Source organism: Phyllostomus discolor, chromosome 4 (assembly GCF_004126475.2).
Source record: "Phyllostomus discolor isolate MPI-MPIP mPhyDis1 chromosome 4, mPhyDis1.pri.v3, whole genome shotgun sequence".
Lineage (NCBI taxonomy): Eukaryota > Metazoa > Chordata > Mammalia > Chiroptera > Phyllostomidae > Phyllostomus > Phyllostomus discolor.
Window position 1 is genome coordinate 199,425,970 of NC_040906.2, and position 12,538 is coordinate 199,438,507.

Sequence of the window (12,538 nt, forward strand, 5' to 3'; positions counted from 1 at the left end):
CTCAGGAGCACCTCGCGGATTTAGACTAATCTTAACACGACTTGGTAATGTTACTGCCAGCTTCCCAGCAATCAGCCCATTTTGGATGCTGTTGACTCATCTGTTCCATCTGGAAATGAGTTAATGCTCTAGTCTGATTGGCTCCTGGAGGTTGGGATAGAATATTTCAGCAGGACTTTGAAAATGAAGCCCTGACCCCTAAGTATAATGACCTCACTGGACAGTAAGGGGTTCCTCTCTGTGGGGCAGGTGTCAAGTGTCTGTCCAAACAGCAAGGTTCACATAGATTTGTACCTGACGTTAGGGTGACCAATCATCTGTTCACTGGTTCACATGGCAAACCTTTTCACCTGAGATGATGCTAGTGAGAGACCTAGGTACCACATAATCAGTCAATCAATTCCACGATGGTGACATTCTAGTGATTCACTGAAAATATCATCAGGGTCAATAAAAAGCATAATTTTAATTTATTTTACCAATAGTGGATGGGCTGAAGTGTTTAGACCAAGTGAGTTTTTCCCATGGAACGTATCATGAGTTTATTCTTATGGCGACATCAGCATAAAGTTCTTCCAGGCTTTTAGAGCACTGCTTAGAAATTTGCAACTGCAGTGGAATAAATGCTCCCCCAGGAGCCCTCGATATTGAGACTCCCAGGAGAAAACGCAAAGCACTCCTGTTTGCATAGAAGTAAGCCTCGGGGGTCCTCCTGTTATGATGCCTCAGTGATTTATACTGAATGTGTGCTCCCTCTGCAGCCTCTAAAGGATAAGCGTATATGTGAGCGCACGCACACGCGCACACACACACACACACACACACACACACACACTGATGGAGAGAGAGCGAGAGAAGTGAATTGGGTGTTGTGGGCATGCGCCACCCCTGAGAGCTCAGTCTGTGGCCCCTAGTTTGTGCTGAAGAGCAAGCGTTGTATGGTGGACAGGTAATGATGGCTGGTGAGAAATAACAGGATATCCAGGGAGAAGAGGCTGAGAAGAATACGTTCCTGCTGGAAGGGTTAAGAACAAGCTTCTCAGGAGAAAATGTGGGAGACTATTGAAACGGGACCAGAAAAGCAGAGGACTGCTAAAGACTCCACTCGCGTGGTTTCTGAACCAAACTCGTGCTCACGGCAGGGGAGCACCGGCTCCCTCCCTCCCTCCCACGCCGAGAGCTCCTCCCCTGCCGGTGCGCAGTCTGTTAGGTAAACGGAGGCTTTCTACTGGGAAAGGAACATTTCTCTATTTTGGCTATGAGTTGTTATTTTTAAAGCCTTATCCCTCCCAACATTTCCCCCTATGCTTGTTTATTTATTTATTTTTCATTAGAAAGAAAATGTGTTACTGCAGAAAAATTAACTACAGGACCAGAAAAACTCACCGTTATTATTCTCTTTAGGATGAAGGCCAACTCGCCCTTTGGTGTGCTCACCGTCTCACCCTCGTTTTGAGTGACATCGCTTTCTTGTTTCCCTCTGCCTGTGCAGACCTTTTATGAGCCTGGATTTCCACAGTCTAAGCAAAGTATACCATGGCAATTGTTTCCCCGGCACTTCGGGTAAACAGGCCAGCCTCTCCCTTGACCTCTATGGGTCTACGATGCCTGTAACTAGCAGTTAAACATAGACCCTGCTATGTGCGCCACACACCATTCTAAGCACTGTACATAAAACCTCTTTACCTTTATCTGAGAACATTGTGACAGTTGCTTCTGCACTGATGTGGGTTGAGTCTGGGGAGATTGACATGATTCATGCGAGACTCCGGCGTAGGCTTCTTCTGGGGAGTGTATCCCGTGGTGCAGCGGTCGGCCTTTCTGCTCATCTGCCTTGTCTCTGTTTTGGATCTCCTCATTAACAAAGCCCTGTGGCTTTCTTCTCTGCACCGAATATGGAGCACAACGCCTGGTATCTAAGGGGCCTTCAATAAGTCTTTCTGAGTGAATTAAATTGAAGTGAGGAAAAAAAAAAGACAAAGAAAATCATGTTGTTGCAATTCTTGCTTCTGGTGTAGGTGATGTGGTTTGATTTAACAGTGTGGAGACCTAATTCCCTCATTCGGAAAATGGCAATAATATTACTAACCTTGGAGGGGAGTTGTAAGAAGTAAATAAATTTGTTCAAAAATCCTTAGCGTATCTCAAATCAGTGTGTAACGATTTGAGAAAACGAACTAGTTGCCTGGAACAAATAATAAGCTGAATTCCTACCTCACATCTTACATCGAAATAAATACCGAACTATGGTCGCGCAACTCTGAGAATTTGCTAAAATCCATTGGATTGTCCACTTTAAATGGATTATATATAAGTAATTGTACCTCAATAAAGTGTTTAGAAAAAATAAAAAACCAGAAAACCAAAGATGTAAACATAAGAGTATATACTAGAACTATACGAGAAAGAAACATAGTGTTCTCTATGTCATTGGAAATGAGAATGACCTTTTCAAGCAAGACATACTATTCTAAAGCCATAAGTGAAAAGTTTGATAAATATGGTTATGTAATAATTAAATGTTTTGCAGAAGAAAATACCAGAAACCAAATCAAAAGGAAAACTTGAAGAAACATTAGAAAAGCATTGCAGCCCTGGCTGGCGCAGCTCAGTGGATTGAGCGCGGGCTGGGAACCAAAGTGTCCCAGGTTCGATTCCCAGCCAGGGTACATTCCTGGGTTGCAGGCCATGACCCCTGGCAACCGCACATTGATGTTTCTCTCTCTCTCTCTGTCTCTATCTCTATCTCCCTCCCTTCCCTCCCTAAAAAATAAATAAATAAAATCTTAAAAAAAAAAAAGAAAAGCATTGCAAGCACATAGGACAAAGTGGTGATTACTATGATATATCAAGAGCTCTTAAGAATCAATGTAAAATTGGCTAAGAGCCAACATAAAAATATGAGAGAAAGCTTATACTAATTATTCTCCTACCATCAGCCTATTGGTACAAGCTCTTTGGAAGCAATGATGGAACTACTTACCAAAATTTAAAAATACATAAATGCATATATAGCAATTCAACTTCTGGGAATTTATTCTATTAACATGTGCCCAGAGATATAAGCATAAGGGTAGCCATTGCAGGAGATGTTTGTAATGGCAAAATACTTAAAATCAAACTAAATGTCAACCAATAAAAGGTGGTTAAAGAAACTGTAGTATTTTTAGTGAAAACTATGCAGTTGTTAGAAACAGTTGATTAAGAACTCCAAGTTATATTAATTGAAAATGAAGCAAAACAAGGTGCTAGACAATGTGTTTAGTGTTCATGTTATAAATTTGTATATATTTCATGATTTGCATATGCATAGAATATTTTAATTTCCTCATGCCCCTCTCAAACACATCATGCCCCAAATTCAGCTTGTGAACCACAAAGATAAATGAATTCCTTTCATAGTTGTCATTTCATTTAACTTGTACAACTCTCTGCAAATGATACTCAGACAGAACTTTCTTCTTAAAATGTCACATGTCATGAATTACATGTCATGTTATGAATGTTCAGTCCCTGGAGCTGAGGCTCTGTTGTGTAAGGAAAAGCCTACACTTCTTATCCTGAGGTAGGGCATTCTTTACCACCGGGCCTTGTCCTTCTTTCCCACACCAATTTATCTCCTTCCAGCACACTGCTCCACACGGTTTCACTCTGTTCCTCCTTTCCATATTTAGGACCCTCTTCCAATGAGGCTTTCATACCTCTGCTCAAAGAGATCCTACATTCTCTTCAAGTGTCAACTCAAAGGACCCCTAGTAATCAAATCCCCACTTGCCATCCTCAGCAACATCGATAGATCAGCCCACCTACAGCCAATAGTTTTCAGAGTTTTTCCTCTACTTCCAAAGCACTTTACACTAGTCTGTTATACTCGATTATGTTATTTCAAGGCCATGGACACATTGAAAGCAGAGGCCCTGTTCTCATTCTCCTAACTACCATCATATCTGAAATACAGTAGCAGATCAAGAAATATTTATTAGAAAAAGTTCATTTACCTGAATCTTAATCATGTTACCCATGGATTGGGAAATCTATAATTAACATGGCAGATTCGGGGATTGAACAATACACCTCTTGTAAAAAATTGAAATGAAAATGGTTTATTGACGGAGAATCTTTTGGCCTTGCCATCTGGAATTCAAATGAACGTTCGTATTTCTCAAACAGAGTGGCTACTGGTTTTTGATACAAATTTGGATCCATTAGATTTTTATGAATGTGAACCTCATCATGCCTCCTGGAAGCTTCTCGGTCCTTTAATACTCTTTTTTTCCTGTGTTTTCATAGGAACCAGGGAAAATGTGTAGAGGGCATGGTAGAGATCTTTGACATGTTGCTGGCAGCATCATCTCGGTTTCGTATGATGAATCTCCAGGGAGAGGAGTTTGTGTGCCTCAAATCCATCATTTTACTTAATTCTGGTGAGTTGATAACATGGGAGAATTTAATGTTGGGTTACTGAAAGAAGTATTTATTTGTATTTTCAAACAGATATAAGTAAGCTACCTGCTAAAAAAAAATGCATAATCAGCCCTGGCTGGTGTGGCTCAGTGGACTGAGTGCTGGCCTGTGAACCAAAAGGTCACTGGTTCGATTCCCGGTCAGGGCACATGCTTGGGTTGCGGGCCATGTCCCCCATTTGGGGGCACTTAAGAAGCAACCACATGTTTGTGTTTCTCTCTTTCTCCCTCCCTTCCATTCTCTAAAAATAAATAAATAAAATATTTAAAAAATGCATAATCATACAGTGAAAGAAACAACTGACAGACATTGAAAATAGCCTATTACCATTGTAGACTACTTACTGAGGTAGAATCTTACTGGCCAAGTATGATGGCTGAAAAACAAAAACTGGGCATTGAATCAAGAGGCCTTTTGGTTGAAATAGATGCTAGAAATTGGGGATGTTTTTGTTAAAGTGGTTTCATAGAAACAATCATATGTCTGTTGATAGTTAATGAATAGACCGCATGACCCTGTAAGAAATTGCGACCAATTCCAAGCTCCATATTATATAAGGAAAGAAGCTTATTTGAGACAGCCCATGCTTTTAGTCAAAACTGATTAGCTGACAAATATAATTGGCTCAGAGAGAGAAAATCTTGGTTCTAAAACTGAGGGAGGTGGAATGCAATAAATTGATCCAGCTGCAAGGGAAGTTTTCATTGGTCTTTGGTGTCAAATTCAACTGTCTCCTCCTATTTATGCACTGGAGAGAGCCTAGCTGAGAGCTGCTGCTTCTTTTTTTTTTTTTTTTTTTTTTTTATTAGTGAGGTTGGCTATTCATAGAGTCACTCCAGGTCACCTGGGTGGAAACCATGGCTCATCCTGAATTAGCACCCTGTCTCCTTCTCCCAGCCCCCTCAGTATTTGGACCTGCATACTAGATCTCCAATTTGTGGGGCCTGACATTTATTTAGCAATTGGGCGTCAGGTACACTGTACATGCCCTTAACCTAGACTTTTACCCTCCGCCCCTGGCCCCACTTCATGCCTCAGACCTCTTTCTCACACAGAAATCACAGCTATTTAAAGTCCTGCCCGATTTATCTTTCCTTTCTTACACCATCAGGTACCATCTCAAATGTTCCTGTAGCCGAACATGAGTTTGTACTGATCCCATGTAGAGAATCAGCATTTCTTTCTCTTTTCAGTTGTTTTGCTTCTTCCAAATGATTACCAGTCCCTTCCCATGTCCCTGAACAATTTTCCACTTCTCTTCCCCACCAATGCTAGTAACCTACATCAGTCAGTGGTCACCATAGTAATCATCCTCATTTATCAACAGCTAAATGGAAATCTGTATTATTACGCTAGACAAGGACTGAATTATGGGACGAAGTTACATTAAAAATAATGTGATCTACACTGAGGAAGTGATTACGACTCCATTCAAGTTTTTGGTTCCACTCACATGTATTGTGCCTTTCATTTGAGTCATTTGTCCTGTACACTGAAGGGTCCAGATCCTTCAATGGCTCTTTCCTGGATGAGAGTTCTGGGAGCAATGCCACTCGGCTGCCTGGCGCCAGGTCCTGAACTGGCTCCTTCGTCATTCGAGGCCTGGCTCCTGCGGATGGCTTTCATTTGGGCAATCTGTTAACTTGGGGGAAAGCTGCGACGTTTTCCCCACTTCGACCAGGAATTGGTACCCCAGACAGGAAGTGAAATTAGCCGGAGTTGTATAATCAACACAAGTAGATGGCTGTGAAATTGGTAACCAAACATATTTCCTTCAGATCCATATAGCTTTTTCCTACATAATTGTTCTGTTCCTCGACTGGGCATTTTTTTGTTTTGTTTTTTTTTTTATTTTTAAATTATTTTATTATTATTCAATTACAGTTGTCTGCATCCCCCCCCCCCCCCCCCCCCCCCCCCCCCCCCCCCCCCCCCCCCCCCCCCCCCGCCGCCTCCGAGTACTCCCAGCCACCCTAGCCAGATACATCTCCCTCCCTTGCTTCTACCCTCTGGACATTTTTTTTAAATAGTATGTAAAACAAAAAGGCAAGACTTTGGCCATCAAAATATTGGATTCACAGACCCAGGTTTTGTTAAATCCCAAAGGCAAAAAACTGTCAGCCTTCACAAGAAAGTCCCTCATTAAAGACCACCGCCAGAATCTCAGAACAGGAATTTCCAGGGCAGAATTTGGGCCTTCACTGACTCCTCCTCACACTAGTTCAAGGTTCCTACTGGGTCTTCCTTCCATTTCCCCTTTCCCAGCATCTGCTGTGAGCTTCCCCGCACTGTTTTGGAAATACAAGCCATTGAATACAGACAGCGTTGAACAGTTGTCTTTTGCAGAGACACCGGGGTGGCAGCTGGTCTTTTCTATCAAGGATGGTGCTGCTGCCTCCGGAAAAATAACGAAATAGGGGATGTCTCTCAATCTGTCAGAAGTGAGGTCCCTTTTTCCACTCCCAAGGGGAGCTCTGTTTCCAAAAAGCAGATTTGCAGCTGGGCACAGCTTCTTGTGTCGCTATTGTTTCTGAAAAACAGAATAAAGAAGACATGACTTTGAAACTGAATGGTATAGTACTAGAGCCTTTTTCAGAGTGAAAAAAAGCAGTCGGTCAGATGAGGGCTACCATCATTACCTCTCCTGATACAAATTACAAAGTGACTCTAATGCCAGGAATCTGACAGAAGCCAAGCTGGGAATGGCTCAGCAAACCTGAGCTAGAAGATGCTTTTCCAATCCCTGCAAAACCAGACCTCAGTGAATGGAAGAACCTTGGGTTTTGTGTGGAGCCCCTGTCATCAAAGCCTGAGAAGGGTGTGTTTGCATTGGCCTTGACTTTGGGGCAGAGACACCAAGGGAGTGCAAAGGTTGTTGTGAGGACCTGTTAGGAATGTCTTTCTGGAAGTTTTGAGAGGAGCTCCCAAATGCCAAAATTTCCATGAGAAGCCCTTTTCACAGCTCTTTGGGAGTGGGAGATACTTGTCATGCTTTCTGCCTCATGTAGAATAGTTTATTGCTTTGCTTGCAAAGGCCTAGAATCACCCATAGGGCAAACTCTGTTTGTTTTTCCACTCCCTACCAAAAGACAGAGGCATTCCTGGTTAATCCAGAAATGCCGCAGCAAGATCAATGCCAGCTTCCAGGCATTCTGAGAACTAGCCGGACAGAGCTCAAAAGTAGGGCAAAGGAGAACAGAGCAGACGAACGCAATTCAAAAGGTGACAGAGAGGACAGTGCAGGCTCTGCGTCGGCTCACGGCGTTCTTTCTGCACCACGTGACTTCAGTTCTCCTTCATAATTCCGATATTCCTGACTCTCCCAGGTCCTTTTCAGATCTTGTTTCATTCATGAGATCTACTACTACCCAAGTCCATGGTGAGCTTTTCTTCTCTAGACTATTGTGGTTCTTAGAGTTGGTACCACACGGTCTAGCATTTGGTCAGTTGGTTGCCTGGTTTCATTCATTTATTTCATAATTCATCACTACTATTGAATTCCTGCTACGAACTTCATTCCAAATTTACAAAATTGCATGACCAAGTTTTTTTTTCCAGTTTTTTACTTTAACCTTTAGCCTGTAAACTGTCAACAAGTATTACACCATTCAGTCACTTAATAGATGCTTTTTGCTCGACATGACAAGGAGGAGCTGGCAAGTCCCCTGCTGTTCCCGTGCTGTTTCCACTGTGATAAAATAGATCATCCTGTTCGTGGACTATACACCTAGCTAGTATCAGACCATCCAATGGGAAAACAATGCCCGCCTCCCTGGGGTATTGTGAGCCAATGGGAAATTATGTGTAAACTGTCTAATGTAGTTCATGGAACGTAGCAGACCCTTAATCAGTGACAGCTGTCCGCATCACTCCTGACAATCTCTGGCTTAGACGGAGTCAGTTCATGCCTTTTTTTCCAATATGACTAAGTGCTTTTAGTTTAGAGGCTTCCTGAAAGGCTTAGCAAATATGAGAGGATTCCAGGGGAATGCTAACAATAGAGATGTTGACTGCCCCCCGCTACCCCGAGACTTCGTTATTGTGCTTTTAATTCTATTGAGGGAAATTTTAGAGCAAGACTCATCTCGTGCCTTATAATTGATTGTTATTTGAACCTTAATATTGGTTGACTTTGAGCCTCTGGCAGTTACCCATGCACTCAGTTCGCTGCTTCTTCTCAATCCTTGCCCCCCCCCATGTGATCGCCAAACACCCCACAGACTCCATTCCCATTCAGAGCAACACTCTTTTAGTGAGTGTTTGACACGCCTTAGAAAAATTCACAAGTCAAAGCTTAATAAGTATACATCTATGGTCTTTGGTAAATGGTTTGGCCTTCAAACTGAATTGCATACTTACTTCTACCGCTCTTCTGAACGCCTTTCTGACCACAATTCTTTATGTCTCCCGCTCATTCTGAAGCACCTCAGGCTCTTTGCTCCCAGGTAACTTGATCCAACAGGCTCCCAGGAGCCCTGGCTCCTGGTTGAGCCCTGGCTGAGCATCTCCGTGTAGCAGATCCGCTTTCCCCTCCTGACCCACAGGTCCAGCCCGGTAACCCGGAAGGCCTCTCCGCGCCTGCCAGGCCCCTGGCTCGCCTTCAGCGGGCACTTCCGCTGCTCCCGACATGCCCTGTGCTACAGAAATGCTGTGCCCTTGGTTACCTGTTCATCCCAAACTGACCTTGAGACAACAGTTCTCTTTCAGTGGATGAAGTGATAAGGAGAGGTCAACAGTGAAAAGCCACAGGGTGAGAAGTTAAAGAAAAATAGAATTACGGCAGCATCTCTAAAACGTGTGCCCTGGGGTTCACTGCGAGGAAAAGGGGTATGGAGGGTGAACAGGAGCGCACACATTAAACATAAACATAAGGACAGTACCAGTTGTTGCCTGTCACCTAGCTCTGCCGTGTTTCTGTGGCACGTGTTGTCACCTTGGTGCCTTGATGAAACACACGGTGCAGAAGTGGATGACATGGTCAGCTCCACACGTGTTCACCGGAGGCCACACTCTGGTCAGAGAGGCATTTGTTGTATGGAAAAATTATGGCAAGCTTTTATCCCAAAGACTATTTCCTTCTTCCAGAGCTGAGTTCTCCGCACTCCTGTTTATTAGACCATTATTTGGAGCATGTACATTTTTAAGTTTAGAAAGAAGACAATGAGTCAGAGTCCGTTATTTAGGCAAGGGGACATTTTAAAAGCATATTGATTGTAAACATTCAGGATTGTTCGTTCTCCAGTTCTCCACGGGGGAAGGTTTCTGACAAGAGCAGACCTTGGAAATTGCAAATAGGCGCATTGTCAGGTACACCCATTGTTGTCACAGGGAAGAAGATCTAATTATATTATCTCTTGAGTCCTTTGTGATGCCAAGCTTCTTCTCCAGGGAGCCTGCCTGTGGCTATTATGCTGAGATAAATGGCACTTCATGGTTATTAAGTGGTTCCTTGTCTCCTCTCTGGCTGACTGCATTCTGTAGTCACTCGACTGTAGGAGCATTTGCCTGCTCCTGACTTCTGGTGTGACCGGAAGCAAGGCTCATGGGCTCTGTTAATTTCCTGAAAACTTGGTGTGACATGTACTTTGTCCCTAGAGGGGCCTGGCATTCAAGAGAGTCAGCTCTGCCACTCGCTCACCAAGGCTGGGTTCTGATAGGTGGCTTCCCTGAGCCTCGTGTATAAAATGGAAATAATGATACCAAGTCACTGCACTGTTGTGACTGTTGAAAGAATGGCTGCGTAGTACCTGGCACATAATAGAGGCTTTATGCATGCTCTTTAAATACAAAATCCCTGGCTTTTGTCTCTATGAAAAAAAAAAATCACTGTATTCTTCTTAGCAGATGATACATTCCTTCTTGGCAATTCTGAGAGGGGATTTCACTGCTCACTTTTAAAGATAAAAAATTGCATTCTCCTTTTTATGAATGGAGGAGCCTCACACCCCAGACAAGGGGCATTGGTTTCTCTATCTTGCTAGAGCTTCTAAGAAACTGGGAAATTGACCAAGTGCCTGCAGCCTGGGGAAGATCGGGGGGAGTTCTGTTGTGAATTCCTGGGAAGGTGCTAAGGGGCAGCCATTTGGAGACTCGATGGTCAGGGTATTAGGAGTAGTTTTCAGTTCTCATGGAGAGCCTCAGGGGAGAAACAGCTACTTTTGGTTTTGTGCTCTCAAAAGCTCTGACAAGGGGGAAGCTAGCTCCCAGCTCCTTGATTCAATGACCATGCTGACCCACCTCCCCAAGGGTCCAAAAATTATGTAAATACATATCCTTAGAAGTTTGAATAATGTGTGAACGCATTTAAAAAGGAAAAAAAGGCCACAGACTCCTCCAATGCTGACTGAAAATGTTCCTTGTATTATACTGCTGCTTAAATATTAATAGCCATGTTTATTATTTCAATGAGCAATGGAGTATAAGCTCTAAATTTATAGCTCTTCTATAAATGCAAAACAAATTCACAAATGCAATACTGAACATGAAAAGGCAAAGGGATAATGTTCGGGCAGAAACTGAGCTGTGTTTGCCCCGTGCCTGGGCAGCCTCTGGCCCGCCACTCCACCAGGCCTCCTGGGATGACTCAGTTCTCCCACCACTCACTCGACTGACCGTGCAGAACAGTCGTGAAACCTTTGCTCACGCAGCATGCTCTGACGTCATCTGCCTTTGGCAAGAGCACAGTATTTATGTATTTCATTTGCTTCTGTTCTGTATTTATCTGAGATGCTTAAAATACAACTGTGAGATTCTCAGGCAGTCATAAGCGTGGGTGGAAGATGTGTTCATTAGGAAACAAGGGTCCTATGAGTTATCCAGATGGGTGTGTGTTAATATCCTACACATTTCAGTCATCTGGGGGCCTTTGATAAAAGTCTCCATGTGGAGACTCGCCTCCGGAGATTCCAATGTAATTGTTTCAGAGCAAGGTTTGAATGTCAGTATCTGTTTAAAGCCCCCACCAAGACTCCAATCTCACTAGGACTGAGAACCATCATTGATTTAACCAATCCAGAACATTCTGATATTCATGTTTTCGTGATATTTTTTGCGAATATCATTAAAAGTACATCATTTTGTAATTCTAAAAGGCCATTTAAAGACCTTTGAAAATCCCTCTTTAAATCAGGAGTCTATGGAACCCAATTTGAGAACTACTGGTGTAGATGATGAAATTTCAGCTCAATTAAGTAGTTCTCTAGTATATTACAAAACGGAGCATTCTGCCAGCTCTGAGGGGTCATCTCTATTTAGCAGTCTAACAGTCTACCAGGGCATTGGTAGCAAGGTCTCCCTGTTCTAATAGAGAGACTAGAACGCCACGCAGGCCCTGTATTTGGAAGAGCCTAAGATGCCCTTCCTCTGCCCTCAGGCCTGGCAGACCAAACTATCGCTTAAAAGTGTGTTGACGCTTGAACCAAAGAAAACCACAGGGAAACAACAATGGAATACCACCAATTTTTTGACCTCAGGCTTGAAATAAGATACTGTTTTTTTAATGGGGTTTTCTTTCCCCTTACGATACTCACTGAACAAGTGAGAGAGTCTGTATGGTTTCCTGAAACATTTAAAGGGGACTTCACACTGCCCTTGACATTGTGAGTCCAGACCAAACACAACCCCTGCCCTTAGCTGGAAGGCCTACCTCTGGGCCTGGCCTTTTGCTGGTGGTCCCGTGGCGACGTCTGCCTGCTCTTGGATGGAAAGGAAGATGGATAAACACACTCCTTTTTGTGAGTCCCATCTCCACCTGTCCCTGTCCCTCCCAGGGTGTCCTTGAGAGCTGCATCAGCTTCAGCACTTTTCCCAGAGGGCAAGAGGTGACTTTTTTTATGTTGGGGTAGATTGAGGCTGCCTCAGCTCTAGTTTCTCTGAGTTTTTCCTTGAGACCTACTTTTTAGACTTTATTTTTCTCCTGTCATAGGAGAAAGACAGCAATACTCCACTGAGCTGAGTGATATTCATGTCTTTAAAAGCTACTATTCATTAGCTTAACTATCACTCATTAAGGATGTACTGCCTTCCAGGCATTGTGTTAAGTGCTGGAAATGCGAAGTAGCCTTTGACACCTTTA

The 12,538-nt window shown here is 43.3% G+C and overlaps 1 protein-coding gene across 4 annotated transcripts in view; it reads left to right on the plus strand.

The window, feature by feature from the left end:
• ESR1 (estrogen receptor 1) overlaps positions 1–12,538 on the plus strand; it is a 365,725-nt gene that overhangs the window by 331,679 nt on the left and 21,508 nt on the right. For all 4 annotated transcript variants that reach the window (XM_036024903.1, XM_028509943.2, XM_036024904.1 and 1 more), the window contains exon 7: positions 4,291–4,424. In XM_036024903.1, the coding sequence (XP_035880796.1) occupies positions 4,291–4,424 (134 nt within the window). The remainder of the gene's footprint in view (positions 1–4,290; positions 4,425–12,538) is intronic.